Source organism: Mirounga leonina, unplaced genomic scaffold (genome assembly GCF_011800145.1).
Source record: "Mirounga leonina isolate KUSES-001 unplaced genomic scaffold, KU_Mleo_1.0 Mir_151, whole genome shotgun sequence".
Classification (NCBI taxonomy): Eukaryota; Metazoa; Chordata; class Mammalia; order Carnivora; family Phocidae; genus Mirounga; species Mirounga leonina.
The window spans coordinates 72,064,075-72,081,150 of record NW_023270377.1 but is presented as its reverse complement, the minus strand read 5'-3'; the positions used below and the strand labels follow the sequence as shown (position 1 = coordinate 72,081,150).

At 36.7% G+C, this 17,076-nt stretch overlaps 1 protein-coding gene across 2 annotated transcripts in view; it reads right to left on the bottom strand.

Annotated features, from left to right (window-relative positions):
• ACVR1C (activin A receptor type 1C) overlaps positions 1-17,076 on the bottom strand; it is a 73,343-nt gene that overhangs the window by 27,489 nt on the left and 28,778 nt on the right. For both annotated transcript variants that reach the window (XM_035007992.1, XM_035007991.1), the window contains exon 2: positions 12,384-12,614. In XM_035007992.1, coding sequence (XP_034863883.1) covers positions 12,384-12,614 — 231 coding nt within the window. The remainder of the gene's footprint in view (positions 1-12,383; positions 12,615-17,076) is intronic.

Sequence of the window (17,076 nt, the reverse complement as noted above, 5' to 3'; positions counted from 1 at the left end):
CGATTTCCTGACCTTATTCCGTAAGACTTTTCATGGAAAGTTTTAGAGTGTTCTTGATGGTATCTGACATCAGAGCTATTTCTCTGAGCATGTCTCTGATATCACCTAGAGTCACAAGAAATCATTTGTTACAAACCGAAATGCATTCCAGCCATGAGAGAATCAAGCCACAAAATGTGATTCCTTCACAAAAGAAAAGACATTCGTTTAATAATCAGGGAGAAAAGTGAGGTATAAAATTGTATTAAACAGAATAACTCAACTATGCTGAAGTAGAAATATACTAAACTATTGATAGCAGGAACTCTAGGCCAGTGGGTATAAGCTTGCTACATACTGCAGTGCCCAGGTGGCTCAATTAAGCAGCCCACTCCTGCTTTCGGCTCAGGTCACGATCTCAGGGTCCTGGGATCCAGCCCCACATCCAGCCCCACATCCTGCCCTAGGTGGAGCCCCAAGCTGGGCTCCATGCTCAGCAGGGAGTCTGCTTGTCCCTCTCCCTTGGCTCCTCCTTCTGCCCCTCCCCCTGCTTGTACTCTCTCTCTCTCTCTCTCTCTCTCAAATAAATAAATAAAATATGTATTTTTAAAAACCTGCTACAGGGGCGCCTGGGTAGCTCAGTCAGTTGGGCGACTGCCTTCAGCTCAGGTCATGATCCTAGGGTCCTGGGATCGAGCCCCATATCCGACTCCTTGCTCAGTGGGGAGCCTGCTGCTCCCCTGCCTGGTGTTCCCCCTGCTTGTGCTTGCTTGCTCTCCCTCTCTCTCTCTGTCAAATAAATAAATAAAATCTTAAAAAAAAAAAAAGGAAAGAAAATTTGCTACATACTGATCAAATGAATCAACAGGGAATGCCCATGTTCACTAAGGAAGAGTGAGTTACTTCTCAGTTTCCACCAACAGATAAATGAGGAAGAACACAAGGATGCCATACCTGATTTTTCAAGACAAACCAGATATCCAGAAGTTTTATATTAAGACTTAATTTTTAACAATGTAAAGAAATTCACATTTCTTTCCTTTTCCAGAAATCATAGGTCAAACAAAACTTGTTTGTGGACTGGATATAACCCATAAGCAGAGAGAACTCTGGGTGATTTGTTTTGTTGTTTTTATGTTCATTAGAATTGGGTTTAGCTACAAATAACAGAGGAAACTGGACAGAAGTTTCCTTTTCTCAATCATGGAAAAGAAACTTGAAGACTGGTAGTCCAATGTTAGCAGGGTGACTCCATGAAGTTTTCAGTCAGGCTCCTGTCAGCCCCCATGTCGCCACCCCCAGGGTGCATCCTCATGGTCCAAGACAGCCACTAAACTCCAACCTTTATATCCAGGCAGCAGGATGGAGGGTGGCATAAGAATGTGCCAGTTCTGTTTTAACGGGTCTTCTCAGAAGTTCTCCAAAATACTGCCATTCATCTCATTTGCCAGAACCTAGTCATACGGCCACACTTATCTGTAAGAGTAGCTGAAAATATTGTCTGTTAGGTGGACAACTACATTATCAGCAAAAAGTCTAGGTCCTGCTACTAAGTGGGTATTGGAGGAAACAATATGTCTTTGAAACACTTATTTACAGGCATAGTAAACTTTAATCTATTAGATTTTTTTCATTAGAAAAAGAATGTATGTGCAAAGAAACAAGTCAGACAGTACTGTACAAGAATTGATAAGGAAAGAGTTACATAATGTCCTCAGCTGTTCAGCACTCCAATACCAACTCAGATGTTCATAGAATGTGTAACCTCAACTCAAACATTACTTTGAAACTTGATGTGTTGTTCTTTTGTTGTGAAATATAGTGAATATACAGAAATGTACATACATTATATAGGTTAAGTATAAAAAGAATTATAAACTCCCATGCCTCACCAGCCCCTCATCTCCCTTCCCCCTTTTTCCCCACTCTGAGATATCACCACATGATCACAACCTTATTCCTTCACCAAGGGTAATGCTTACCCTGATTTGAGGAATAATGATTTCCTTACCCTTATACTGTGGTTCCCAGAATCCATTTTTGTATATGGTTCCAGGTTCAAGTTGGCATATTTGCATACATGTTCATAAGTGAGAGTGGCTTGTAATTCCCTTTTCTCATATTGTCTTCATTGGGTTTTTGATATCAAGAGTATGCATAAAATGAGTGAAGGAGTGTTTGTTCTTTGTTTACACTTTGGAGGAGTTTGTGTGAGATTTATCTGTTCCTGGAAGCTTATCAAACTTTTCTGATAGAGCCTCATGGGCTTTGAAATTTTCTTTCTAGAAATATTTTTTACTACCTTTTTCAAACTACTGATTCAGATTCTCTATTGTCATAAGACTATTCAGATTTGATAAGTTACAATTTTCTAAAAATTAGGTTGTTTGTAAACCATCTTGTTTCAACCTTATATAGTCTCACTAATTATTTATCTACTTGTTCTATCAATTACCAAGACTGTGGCAAATTTAAATCTCCCTCAGAGATTGTGACTTCTGTATTTCTCCTTATAGATCTCAAAATATTTTATTTTTGAGTCCCATTCTTAAATACATAGAAATTTAAATTTATTAAGAATCCCTAGTAGGGAGCCTGGGTGGCTCAGTTGGTTAAGCGACTGCCTTCGGTTCGGGTCATGATCCTGGAGTCCCTGGATCGAGTCCCACATCAGGCTCCCTGCTCAGCGGGGAGCCTGCTTCTCCCTCTGACCCTCTCTCCTCTCATGCTCTCACTCTCTCTCTCAAATAAATAAATAAAGTCTTTAAAAAAAAAAAAAAGAGGGGCGCCTGGGTGGCTCAGTCGTTAAGCGTCTGCCTTCGGCTCAGGTCATGGTCCCAGGGTCCTGGGATCGAGCCCCACATCGGGCTCCCTGCTCTGAGGGAAGCCTGCTTCTCCCTCTCCCACTCCCACTGCTTGTGTTCCCTCTCTTGCTGTGTCTCTCTCTGTCAAATAAATAAATAAAATCTTTAAAAAAAAAAAAGAATCCCTGGTAAATTGAAACTTTAATCATTATAAAGTGACCCTTCTTAACTCTAGGAATTTTTTTTGCCTTAAAGTTAATTTTGTATGCTCTTAACATAAACTAACATTTTTTTTTGTTTTAAAATATGTATGGTATATCTTTTCCATCAAAATAACTTCAACATTTCCGTAAACTTTCATTTTTAAGACATTTTCAAAACAACATTTAATTGGATTTGTTTTCTCCAATCTGGTAATCTTTGTTTAGTCTATTTACATTAAATTATTTTTGTTTAATTATTACTGATATTTGGATGCTTTCTTTTTGTCACATCTATTGTGTGCTTCTTTCTCCTTCTCTCTCTCTTTTTTTTTTTTTTACTTCTTTTGGATAGTTTTTATTGCTCTATTTTTCTTATTGTGGATTAGAAGGAACATAGTCACACTCTCTTAGAAGTAATTTAGAAATGACAACAGGGACACTTCAAAGCATAAGGAGTAACATTTTTACCCTCTGCTTAGACAAAACAAGGCCCCTAGAAAATATTAATTCCATTTACCCCTCTCTTGACATGTATGGTACGCTGTTTTTATATTGAATGACCATTTTATCTTTTTTTTAAACCCCACAAGACATTGCTGCTGTTGTAGATTAATATTCTTTAGAATTAGTCACATATTTTTCACTTTTTTTGCTTTTCATTCCTCCTTGCATGCCAGAACTTTGGTATAGTTTCTTTCTGCCTGAAGTACATCTTTAGAATTTCCGTTATCAAAGATTTTGATAATGTGAAACTCACCTATTTGTGTTTTTTATTTTGAAAATGTCTTTTACTTAACCTCATTCTTTAAAAGATATTTTTGCTGGGTAGAATTCTGGGTTACCAGTTAATTCCCTTTAGAATATTGAAGATGTAGTTCCACCCTTTCTCTTTTTCCTTTTTGCTATTGAAAAGATAATGTCAGTTCTTCTGTAACTCCTTTGAATTTCATTTACCTTTTTGTCTGTCAACTTTTAGGATTTTGCTTTGTTTTTGGTGTTCTGCAGTTTTACGATGTTATATCAAGGTTTGTCTCCCTTTTTATTTCTCCTCTTGATATTGATTTAATTTCTTGAATTTATAGATTGGTGTTCATCAACTCTAGAAAATTCTGAGCTGTTACTTCTGCAGAGACTGCTTTTGCCCAAATCTTTCTCTCCTCTCCAATGGACCACTACGTAAAACACGTTAAACCTTTTATGTGTTCCTCTATTTGTCATCCTCGCTTCCATATTTTCCATTATGTATTCTGTCTTACTCCATACAAAATAACTTCTTAACTATATTTCAGATGCCTAATTCTCTCCTTATACTAATTGTTGTTAAATCTATCCACTAAGTTTTCAATTTTTGTTATTGTATTTTTAATTTTAAACAGTTTTATTCTGTTATTGTTCAAATCTGGTAGGTCACTTTTTTATAATCTTCTCTTCTCTAAAAATATTTCCAAATTTGCCTTATTTTTTAAACTTAGAATATTGGTCTGTAATTATTTTCTGATAATTGCGATATATGAAACCTTTGCGGTCTTTCTGCTGCGTGCTCTTTTCTGCTGGCTCATGCATGCTGCCTTGCATCCCTGTGTGCTTGGGGAGCTTATTCTTCATTATATACTGCTTACATCCTTGAACAAGTGTCTGTTTTATCTGCTTGAGACCTAACATTAAAGTCCCTTCCTCTAGAGAGGCAGGGGCACTAAAAGTCTGGGACTACCTTAAAGAAAGTTTGTTCTCCGGAGAGTCCCTGTACCACTCAGGCAATGGGAACACAGGCCTAAAATCCATGTGATGTCCAGGCTATGTGCATATCTTCTCAGGAATAGGTTTTTTGTTAGTCTTTCATTTTTCCTGCTCTGCTTAATGAGAAGCCCAAACCTCCTCCCTCAGGTTAGAAAGTTGGTTTTTTTAATATATATATCTTGTTTAAACTTGCAATAAGCAAAGAGACCTTTGATATCTCTGCTCAACATGGTGGCTTCTATTAGATGATCCAATTTGAGCAAATCATGTTTCTTAACCTTTGTCATCCTTCAACCTTGAGATAATAAAACCCAACATTTTCCATATTAGAAAAAGCAGACACACATGAGGAAAAGAGTGTCAGATAAAATTATCAGAAAGTTATATAATAATGTCTTAATAATAAGGGTGTTTATCGATTCACATAACAAGAAATCTGGAAATAGGCTGGTGACATTGTTGAGTCTCTTTGTTAATAAATCATAGAACCAATCTACTCCCAGATTTCTGATCATGTTGAGTTAGTGAACTCACTTATTAAAACATTATAATCTAAGTTTCTGATACTTTTAGTTGAAAATATCTTGACCTATACATCAGTCTTTTAACTTATGCAAATCTAATGGGTGGAAAAGAAAAAATCGTTGTTTTAATTTGCATTCCTCCAGCTATTAGTGATGTTGAACATCTTTTCAACACTCTGACCACATAGAATATTCTCTTCCAGGTGCCTGGGTGTCTCAGTCGGTTAAGCGTCTGCCTTCAGCTCAGGTCGTGATCTCAGGGTCCTGGGATCGAGCCCGCATCGGGTTTCCTGCTCAGCAGGGAGTCTGCTTCTCCCTCTCTCTCTGCCCCTCCCCCCCACTTGTGCTCACGCTCTCTCTTTCAAAAACGAATAAATTTTAAAAAAAAAAGAATATTCTCTTCTGTAAAATTTCTGTTTGTGTCTCTTGCCCACCTTTTCATTTAGTGCCCCCTCTCCTCTTTCCACTCTCCTGCCATGCACACATACATACATGCATGCACGCACACACAAGATGTTCTTTACCTTCTCACAGTTAACTTTTTCTCTAGTCACACATGCTGCAAATATTTCTATCCCATATTTAACTTATCTTTGGTTTTATTTATGTTATCTTTCATTACTCATTTTTATTTTAGTTTGCACGCAATTATATCTCTTTTCCTTTTATAACAGTTGGATTTCCTGTCTTATTTAAAAACAGCTTCCATACTATAAAGTCATAGAAATCTTTTTGCTATCTAAATTTTCCTCTGACATTTAAATTGTTTTATATTTCACAATTAGATATTTAATCGAGCTGTAATTTATTTTTGTATATGGTGTGGCACTGTGGAACAGCCCTGTTTTCTTCCAGATGGATAGATAATTATGCCAGCAGTATTTCAAAAATAAACTATCCCATGGGGCGCCTGGGTGGCTCAGTTGGTTAAGCGACTGCCTTCGGCTCAGGTCATGATCCTGGAGTCCCGGGATCAAGTCCCGCATCGGGCTCCCTGATCGGCAGGGAGTCTGCTTCTCCCTCTGACCCTATCCCCTCTCATGTGTTCTCTCTCATTCTCTCTCTCTCAAATAAATAAATAAAATATTTTTTAAAAAAATTAAAAGAAAATAAACTATCCTGGAATTTCCATTTCTGCCAAGTTACACTTTAGATGTCCACAGAAGCCCTTCTTGGTACAGCACACACAAAAATGCTGAATAAAATATAAGTGAAAAACTTTTTTTTTTACTATTACATGATGAAGCTGGTGGGAAAAGAAATGAATTGCTCAGAGCCACAAATAAAGTGAAAATCCAGAGAGGTGCTTGAGCACTGGGGCTGCTGTTGACCCTGGAGGCATCTACCAGCTGCTAGTGGTTACACACTTAGCTTACCAGACTGCAGCACAAGATCAGGAGATAAAATATGGTTCCTAAGACAAGGGAAGGCCAGATCAGGGGCACCTGGGTGGCTCAGTCGTTAAGCGTCTGCCTTCGGCTCAGGTCATGATCCCAGGGTCCTGGGATCGAGCCCCGCATCGGGCTCCCTGCTCCATGGGAAGCCTGCTTCTCCCTCTCCCACTCCCCCTGCTTGTGTTCCCTCTCTCGCTGTGTCTCTCTCTGTCAAATAAATAAAATCTAAAAAAAAAAAGAAAGAAAGAAAGGCCAGATCAGAGACCCTCAAATAAATCAGGCAACTATGAATGGAATTACATTGAAAATAAAACAGGAAGTGTTCTGTAGAGAGAGACAGGGTGTATAATCGTCTATTTGTCTGTCTAAACCTTGACTTTGATATAGCAAAAAAATATTTATCTTCAAGACTTTCTCACCCCCAGTGTGTACCACAGGCAGGCTTAGAGTCTGAATTCATATTATACGTTGGCCAAAATAAACCTAATCAAAACACTGAATGGGTTTCAGTTGGTAGCATCCCCAGATACCTAGCAGAAGCTAATGTAAATCTTCCCTGGAGGAACATATTTTAAATACAGGCCCCCAAATTGTCCTCCAGCTATCGTTCCCAAAAACATGAGTTCACATTCTAAAGTGGGGTTTCTTAAACTGTGAACAACCTATTAATGGGGTCTGACCAGCATTCCTACCTAAGGAAAATTCATAGGGTACCTCACATATTTTAAGGGTAAGAATATTTCGTAAAATTCTTATTTCAGTTGTGTGTGCATGCAGGTTGAGGGAAATTGTATAAAATGTACTTCTTTCTGTGTGTCTCAGTGGAAACCTGTATAAAAGCCACTAGTCTAAGGTTTAGGAATTAGAGCCAAACACCTAAAAGGATTTTTAGGAGGGAAAGAGCCAAAGAGGGAAAGGCCTACAGTTCTCCAGTTGCTGAGTTACAACTGTCCAAGCAAAGAGAGAAAGGGAGAGAAAAAGTCCCGAGCTGTATTCAAGGTAGGAATTTTGTCATAAAGAGACAAAGCAAGAGCCCAATCATTACACACAGGACTTAACGGACAAAAGAGGGTCAGCTAAAAGACCCCAAGCCTTGGTTACTCCACCTCCATCAAGTCACTACCCAGAAATGGCCCCACAGTCTGGAGTGATGGGTGAAAGAGCCAAAGAGGCAAGGGTCCACTTGGCTTTCAGAGGAACCAAAAAGGGCAGTCCAGATTTTCTCCAATCTCTTCTAGGTGACCTCCCTCCCTTTTCTTCTCTTTCTTGCCCACCAATGTAATGCAGAGCATTAACACTGTAGAAATGTCACACTGTTTACTCTGCAGAGTGCTTTTATATATTTCATATATATGTAACCACAATTGAAACTAATAAATCTCCACTAGGCAGAGCAGGGGATGGATAGCAATCACACTCGCTGATGACACAAAAACAGTGGAGTTCTTGGCACCGACTGTGTCTGGGCTCAGCCTGGAAGTTCCTTCCCAAACAGCTGCTGTTCCAAATACAGCTAATAACCATTTAGTGCTGCCTCACGGACAGAACAACCCGACACAAGAGGACTACACATACAATCCTGTTCAATTTCATGTCCGTTGACCATACAATGTCACTAAAAGACAAAAATTCTTAGTTTAAGTAAAGAAATTTTAATTCAATAAATGTTACATAGCATTTTTTTGTAGACATGATTATTGACTAGACAACACATATCTTCCCTGTTCCATCATATCAATAGACTGAAGAAGAAAAAGTATGCTATAATCTCAATACATTCATGAAAATACTTGAAAAATTTAATATTCATATAGGATAAAAAACCTTCTCCCAACTAGGAATAAAAGCAAATCTCATTAATTGATAATAGGAATCTACAAAAACCTATAGCTAAAATCATACTTAGTGGTAAAAGAGGGCGTGCATTCACTCCTAGGACCAGGAAAAAGGCAAGGATCTTCACTCTTACCACTCCTATTCATCATCATATTAGCTCTTCCAGCCAGTGCAAAAAACAAGAAAAAGAAATAAAATGCATACAGATCAGAAAAGAAGATGTAAAATTGCCTAGATTCACAGATAAGATGATTGTGTATGTAGGGAACGACAAAGAATTTTTAAAAGAGCTACTAGAACTAATATAATTCATTTTGGCAAGCTTGTGGGAAATAAGGTCAATATACAAAATTAATTTTATTTTCATATACTGACAATTAATGTTGACCTATTAAAAATACCATTCACAATAGCATCCCAAAACAGGTAATATTTAGAGATACATTCCAGGAAATACATATGAAACCCGTTCTCTGACAACTATGAAACTTTGCTAAGAGTAACTGAAGAAAAATAAATATATGGGAAAATGTGCTATATTCCTGGTTAATATTGTTAAAATGACCATTTTCTTCAAATAATTTATATATTCAACTCAATCTAATAAAAATCTCAGCATATGTTTTTGCAAAAACTGTCAAACTAATTCTAAAATTTAAATGGAAATGCAAAGGCTTCAGAATAACCAAAGCAATTTTAAAAAAGAACAAAGTTGGAGAGGTCACACGACCTGATTTCAATACTTGCTATAAAGCTACAATAATAAAGAAAGTTGGATAGTGACATAAATATAGACATACAAAACACTTGAGCAGAATAACGAGGCCAGAAATATACCCACATATATTTTTGGCCACTTTATGTTCAATCAAAGTGGCAAGGTAATTGAAAGGATAGATTTTTCAACAAATGATGTTGGAACAACTTCAGATCCATATACAAAATAAAATTTCACCTAAACCTCACATAGTAACAAAAATTAAGTTTAAATTGAATATAGGCCTAAATGTAAATGCTGAAATGTTAAAATTTCTGGAAGAAAATGTAAAAGAGAATATTTATGGCCTCTAGATAGATAAAGACTTCCTCTTTTAAGACATGAAACATATAAACAATAAAAATACATACTTCATCAAATTTTAATCTACTCTGCAAAAGACACATTCAAGAAAACAAAACGGCAATCCCCAGAATGGGAGAAAATTGTCAGAATACACATATCTGATAAGGGACTTGTATTCAGAATATATAAAGAAGTTTTAAATTCAATTTTTTTAACATGAAAAGATATGACACTTTTATAAAGGGAGATACACAACTGTTCAATATGCACCTAAAAATAACTGAACATCATTGATCATCAGGGAAATGCAAACAAAAACCACAATGAAATACCACTACACAATCACTTGAGTGGCTACAATTAAAAAAAAAAAAACTGATTATACCAGGTGACTATAAAAATAGGGACCAACTGGAACTATCATACACTTCTGTTGGGGATGTAAAACAGTACAGTTTGGAAACTACTTGGGAGATTATATTTGTAAAATAAATAGATACTTATTATATGACCCTATAATTCCACTGTTAGGTATTTTCTCACACACACACAAAAATATATATATATATATCCAAAAACTTGTACATAGACGTTCATAGCACCTTTGTTAACAGCCGCCACATGGAAATGACCTGAGTACTCATCAGTGGGTGAATGGGTAAAACAGCAACAGCTGAATATATCCATATAATGGGATATCACTCGGCAGTAAGAAAGGAACAAGCTACTAATACACCCGCAACATGAATAAACCTCAAAAACACGCTAAGTGGAAGAAGTCAAAGGCAAAATAATATCTTCCATAAGGCCCCCATTTTGTGAAACTCTGGGAAAAGTAAATCTAGTCTACAGTGATAGAAAATAGATCAGTCCATCCCTGGTCAAAGTGGGGATTGATTGTGAATATCCTGAGGCGATGGAAAAGTGGTGGTGTGTGCGTGTCAAAATTTACTAAACCATATGCTCAAATGTGTGCATTTTATTATATCTAAATTATACCTCAATAAAATTGATTTTTTTAAAAAATACTGGTTCCTACGGGGACTTGAGGGTAGAACATAAGCTTCTCAGTAGTTAGAGTGTATAGTTAGGCTGGAAAGGACACACATTCTAGCTGCACTAAGTATCTTTAATTTGCCCAACTGCATATGAACCATTTTGTCCTCTAAGACCTTTCGTTGCTGTCAAAGTACTCTCTTGTGTCCATACTGACTGGCAGCATGTGGTCTTGTGGGTAATTCATTACTGGGAAGCCCCCTCAAAGATGCCACAGCCACAGGCTAATGCAGACCTAGCTCCCCCTCCTTAATTTCTGGATCTTGGTCATGGGAAGACCAGCATCAGATATAGGGAGCCTTCATTTCAGGGTGTCTTGTGCCCACAGATAACCATGGGAGAAAATATAAGGGAAGAAAAGTATCCAGAATAAATACCAGATCACCACCAAACCAAGGAAGCCTATGGAATCTGAGACAGGGAGAATAAGTGTGGTCTAAAAATCAAGACTGCAAGTAACCTTGGGGGATGAAATATGCCAGGTATGACTTCTGAGGTTGCAATCAGTAGTGTAATGTTTTAGAACAGTGTTTCCCAAAGATTGCGACAAGTCCCAGTGGCGGCACATGAAATGACTCTAAGCGTTCTTGAGATGATTTGGAGTGGTCAGCAAACAAGATTTAAATAACATTGAATTACACGATAATTTTTTCTCTAGTTCTCTTAGTTTTTCTGATTATCAAAAAGCCTTATTTTGTGCTAGTATGTCTCGAACATCACATTCTTCTCTCTTTTAAACAAAAAGAAAATACAAAATACTTAACTGGAATGCAGTAGCTATGTTTGTTTAAGTACATAGTTGTCTTCCACTTATGGTAAGTAAACTGGTTTTTCATTTGTGGTAGTGATGCCAAGTTTCTGCATAAAATAATTGTTCTTCAGTAGAAAAGGGGGACAGTGAATTTGTGAGAAAAAATAGTAGGTTAAAAATACTATAGTAGAATATTCATATGGTGATAGAGGAACACCTGAGATTAGATAATGGTACCTTAAAATGTTACTTTGTAAGGAAGACTATGTATCCATGTGTAGATACTAACATATCAATCAGCACTGAATTATTACTGAATTAATACACATTAAAGAAAATTCGCCACAGAATACTTTCATGTCATAAATTAGCTTGTGATTTTAATTACTTGCCCCTTAACAACCCCCAAAGTTTCAGACTCCAAATTACCGATAAAAAAACGAGATTAAGATTTTCAATGTCTTGTAAATTAACATAAAATGCCATGAAATTGGTGGGGGGGGGGGGCGGGAATTTATCTGCACAATAATGAAGAGTTACATTCCATTCTACCTCCATCTTTCTGCTCATGAGGGCTTGCACCTGAGTGCAGGCAGGCAAAGAAGACATGAAGAAGGTGCCCATGAAAAAAAGATTTTGTCTCCATAAAAGTTGGCCATCTACTACTTTTAGTTTTGCTCCTTATTCTTTTTTTCTTGGTATACGTTTTAATTTCTTTCCTTCACAAGAATCCATACAAATTGACATTTAACTTTAGGTCCATTAACCACTTCAAAAAATAAAATTCACATGGACAAATGTCTTCAAAATTATTATGCTGTTGTCAATGTTTTGACAGCCTTGTGCGATTAAAACAACAACAACAACAAAAATCAACCTCATCTAGGCTCTAGAGTATGTCACCAGTCAAAAAAAGGAGAGAACTGTAAAACGGATTTTCTTATTTAAAGTAACAACCAACCCCTTGATTTCTACCATGCTTATAATTTCCCACTAGTAAAACTAAATTTGGAATGAACAAAGAGGAATGCCTTACCTGTTGGAAGGTGCAGCGTTATGTTGTTGCAAAAGTCTGTGAAGCAGCATTCCGTTTTGGTAACGTTGTTGGAACTATGACAGAAGACTTGAGCATTCAGTTCTGGGAGAGACACACAGGACTTGATCACCTGTTCTTTTCCATTGGCCAACATCACTGAAGCCCAGCATGCTCCTTCAGTTTGGCAGGTAAAGTTTGAAGAGTCACACAAAAGACACACACATTTCAATCCTGGAACGTGTAAAGTAAAAAGTTTTAAGATATAGAAAATACCGTGCAAATTTATTTCATCATACTTGAATATAAGAATTCAATCTTAATGAAAATTGAGGAAGGGTTTAAATGAACAGCACTGGATAAACATAAGCTACTGCTCTTAGTACCCCTCAGTCATGCATTTTATTAAACCAGTGGCCCAACCTTCATTTACTATTGCTTGTATTTTTGTGTATTTATTCAGTTGCTACCATATTTTAAAACAATTTTCTCAGCCATGGTCTAAGTCCCTCCTTCTTTAAACTCAATTGGCCTTTTCCTAAATCAACAGCTCCCGTGAAACACTGGGATACGGTAACACAGCGATCAAGGGGCGCTGTCCAGCATCTCTTGTAAAGTGTGGTTAGAGATCTGGGTAAAAAAACACCCAGTGTGCTCTGTTCATTTACCCTTTCTCCCTTCAACTTTTAAGTGAATGTGCTAAACACAAAACTAACCATAGAAATTTACAGCTCTAAAAAAAAACAAAAAACAAAAAACAAAACCAGTGTGACTCTTTACCTTTCTATTCGAAGATATGTTCGTATTATTGCTATTGTCTTAGAACCTTTAAGGCATTAATGAGCCATCACACTTGCCCCTCTTCACTAAGAAATACATCGTAGAATAAGAGTCATTTGGGGGGCGCCTGGGTGGCTCAGTTGGTTAAGCGACTGCCTTCAGCTCAGGTCATGATCCTGGAGTCCCGGAATCGAGTCCCGCATCAGGCTCCCTGCTCAGCAGAGAGTCCGCTTCTCCCTCTGACTCTCACCCCTCTCATGCTCTCTCTCTCTCAAATAAATAAATAAAACCTTTAAAAAAAGAGTCTTTTGAACACATACCATGACTTTCAGGCAATTTTCTTTAATGAATACATCTATTCCATGAAGCAAAACACATCAACAGTAAAATTTAATAAATCTACAGCAATAAAACTTTCAAAAATTAGACTTTGCTAATCTGTCCACTGCACAAATTTCCTCAACCTTCCCCACTTACTACACACACACACACACACACACCCCACACACATGAATTCACATGTTCCAAGTGACACAGTATTCACCTGTTCTGATGTAAAATATCTGTCAGCATGAAGTTCAGTGGTTGTGACAATTTATTCAAATTTTATTTAATTACATTGTTTTTAAATAGCACAACACTAAATAGACTTTTGTAATATTATTCTAATGAGCTTTCTGTTAAATCATAATTGCTCCCCACAATTATCTGAATGTACCAAGTTTTATAATAATTTTTTCTGAGATCAGTCTTTAAACTGCTAATTAATGAAATTGGAGCTGATGTTATAACTGTACAATATTTGACACATAAATGACAATTTTTATACTCAACTTCAAATACCAACATAAGAGCAAATATGGATAATATTCCTTCATAACTAGGTGTGTAAGAAAGAACAAATTACATACCGATCAACAAAAACTACCTTTTCTTTAGTAACTTCTCTTGATTGGTAAAATACCCTCCCCTCTCTATAAACATGTTTATTACTATGGGCTAAAAGAAATACAGTCATAAAATTAAATACTCTTTTGTTAACAACATTGGACCAAGCAAAATAGCTCACTCCTCCATTTATTCCAAGGGTGATTAATATAAACAAATCTACAGTTGACCCTTGCTTGAACAACATGAGTTTGAACCACACCAGTCCACTTATAAATGGATTTCTTTTCAATAAATGCAATACAGTGCTCTAAATGTACTTTCTCTTCCTTAGGATTTTAATAACGTTTTATTTTCTGTAGTTTATTGTAAGATGCAGTATATAATACACGTAATATACAAAATGTGTTAATTGCTTATGTTATTGGTAAGGCTTCCAGTCAACCATAGGTTATTAGTACAGTTTTGGCAGAGTCAAACATTAAGTAGATTTTCAACTGTGTGAGGGGTTGGTGCCCCTAACACACATGTTCAACAGTCAAACTGTACTCATTTGTTGGTATTTATGTGCTACAGTAAAACCTTATCATCTACACTGATTAGGATTCAGTAGAGCTAGATATATAAAATCCAGGTGATTTGAAAAAGGTTTTAAGTCACCTTCCTTGCATAAAAGAGAGTTCATATAGTGAGAATCCATCCACTCAGGTGCCTTCTGACAGTGAAATCTTTCTGTAGTACATTTCAACTCCAATCTGACAAAGGCCTTCAAATCTGGTTATACTAGCGTTGAATCTTGGCCATTACTTGTCCCCTCTATGCTTCCATTTCCTTATATAAAAGATGAAAAGAAGAAGAATATACCTCCTCATACTGTTGTTGTGAAGAATAAATTAATCTACATAAAGCTCTTAGAACAATGTCTGGTACACAGGAAGTACTATGTAAACATTAGTAACTATGACTTTTTCTACTAGAGGAGGTAAAGCTGGTTGTCTTATGCTAACAATTGAAATACATTCATAATCCATAAAGGAATGGCTGAATGAACTAGGGTGTACAGACCATTTAAAAGGCGTAACAAAGAAATGCATCCCTTTCTACTTGTGGAATGAGTTGAATGCTCTCCTTCTTTTAATAGCCCAGGTTAGAACCTAGATAGTCTAACTGCAGAGTGGTGTCTGGCCATGGTCCAAATAAAGAACTCGGGAAAAGAAGGTCTCAGTCCTACCTCTGTCACTAACTTGCTCATTGAGTTTAGAGAAGACATTTAACCTTACAGGGCCTCGGTGCCTTCTTCTGCAAATGGGAAATGAATGGGGGTCACGGCAATGGATCCCCAAATCCTGAAACCTCATAGAGTGCCAAGATTTTATGACTCTATGATTTTATAATTCATGAAATTTACAATTACAAAATACGGAAAACTCTTTGACACTGAAGAAACAATCCACTGTGGTTATTCTTTACCCTCATATTTTAAGGGGCTAAAGTTGGGAAGAATAAGTCTGACCTACAGTCTCAAACCAGTTGTTACTAGACTCCTCATCAAAGTCTACGAATTATCTATTTCCAAGAGAAGCCTAGGATGGAAATCAAGGCAACTAACTATGGAATAAGGGTCCACTGAAGGAAGACAAGCATAAAGCGCTCAACAATTAAACATATGTTAGTTTCATGTGTGTTTATCATTATGTAAAATTCCCAGTGCAAGTGTGGGGGTTAGCTGTCACCATCTCCATTTTATAGATAATGAAATAGTGCTCAAAAAGATCAAGTGAATGGGGGCGCCTGGGTGGCTCAGTTGGTTAAGCGACTGCCTTCGGCTCAGGTCATGATCCTGGAGTCCCGGGATCGAGTCCCGCATCGGGCTCCCTGCTCAGCGGGGAGTCTGCTCCTCCCTCTCCTGCTCCCCCCTCTTGTGCTCTCTCACTCTCTCTCTCTCTCTCTCAAATAAATAAATAAATAAAATCTTAAAAAAAAAAAAGATCAAGTGAATGAATTAATGTAGCAGTTATTAGACTACACAGCAATGTTGTTTCTACCCTACCAAAGCTGATATATTTTTTAAAATTTTTTTTAAAAGTCCATAAAACATTTTCCCACCTTTCTAGCAATTGAATAAAATATAATTCTAATACAGCAGAAAGAAGTTAATAATTGACAACTGAGATTTTGATATGTGTTATCCTAATTACCTTTTAAAACACAGTTGATATTTTTAAAAACCTACTTATTTTCTGGAAAGACAGGTGGTTAAATAAAAGTCAATTATCATGTGTTTGCATCTACATAAATAACCTTACTTTTCGGATTGTCTGAGTTTTGTATTAAGTGTGAACCTCTAAGAATCTAACCTGATATTTTTTCTTGGAAATACTACTAGCTCCTTATAAAAATGATTACATAGTAGCTCTTACCAAGGAATAATGTGGATACTCACTGCATGTTTAACAAGCTATAAAAATGTCCTCCAGTTTTAAGTAAAATATACCTATCAGAAGATTAATTCAGACCGAGGTGACATAGTTAAGACACAGTAAATGCCACCTTACTTTAAATGATGCACAATGGAAAACACTGACAAAACTGAGAATTTGTTGATAATAGCTTCAAACATCTGCTAAATGTTCTCATTTATTCCAGGTCAACTGGCAGTACTATAGCATTGATAGAGAACAAACAGCAAACCAAAAGGAACCTAAGATGTATAGCTAACATACAACATATTCAGTCTTGCATTTTTCATTTCCCACCAAACCACTATATGGTCACATTTGGTATATAATTAAATTATATTTATATCAACCACCCTCAACATAGAACCCTTGTGCTGCCAATTAAAACATAAGTTGCCCTTAGTGATTAGACTTATGCTTTCATATTTTGTTTTTTAAAAGACTGATGTTAATTGAGTCAATTATACTAGAATATTCCATGACAGGATAAATCTGGCGGTTAGCAGACAGTAGTCCAGCCTTATGTTTCTTTATTTTGTACTTTCCCATTATAATGTACTTGAGTCATA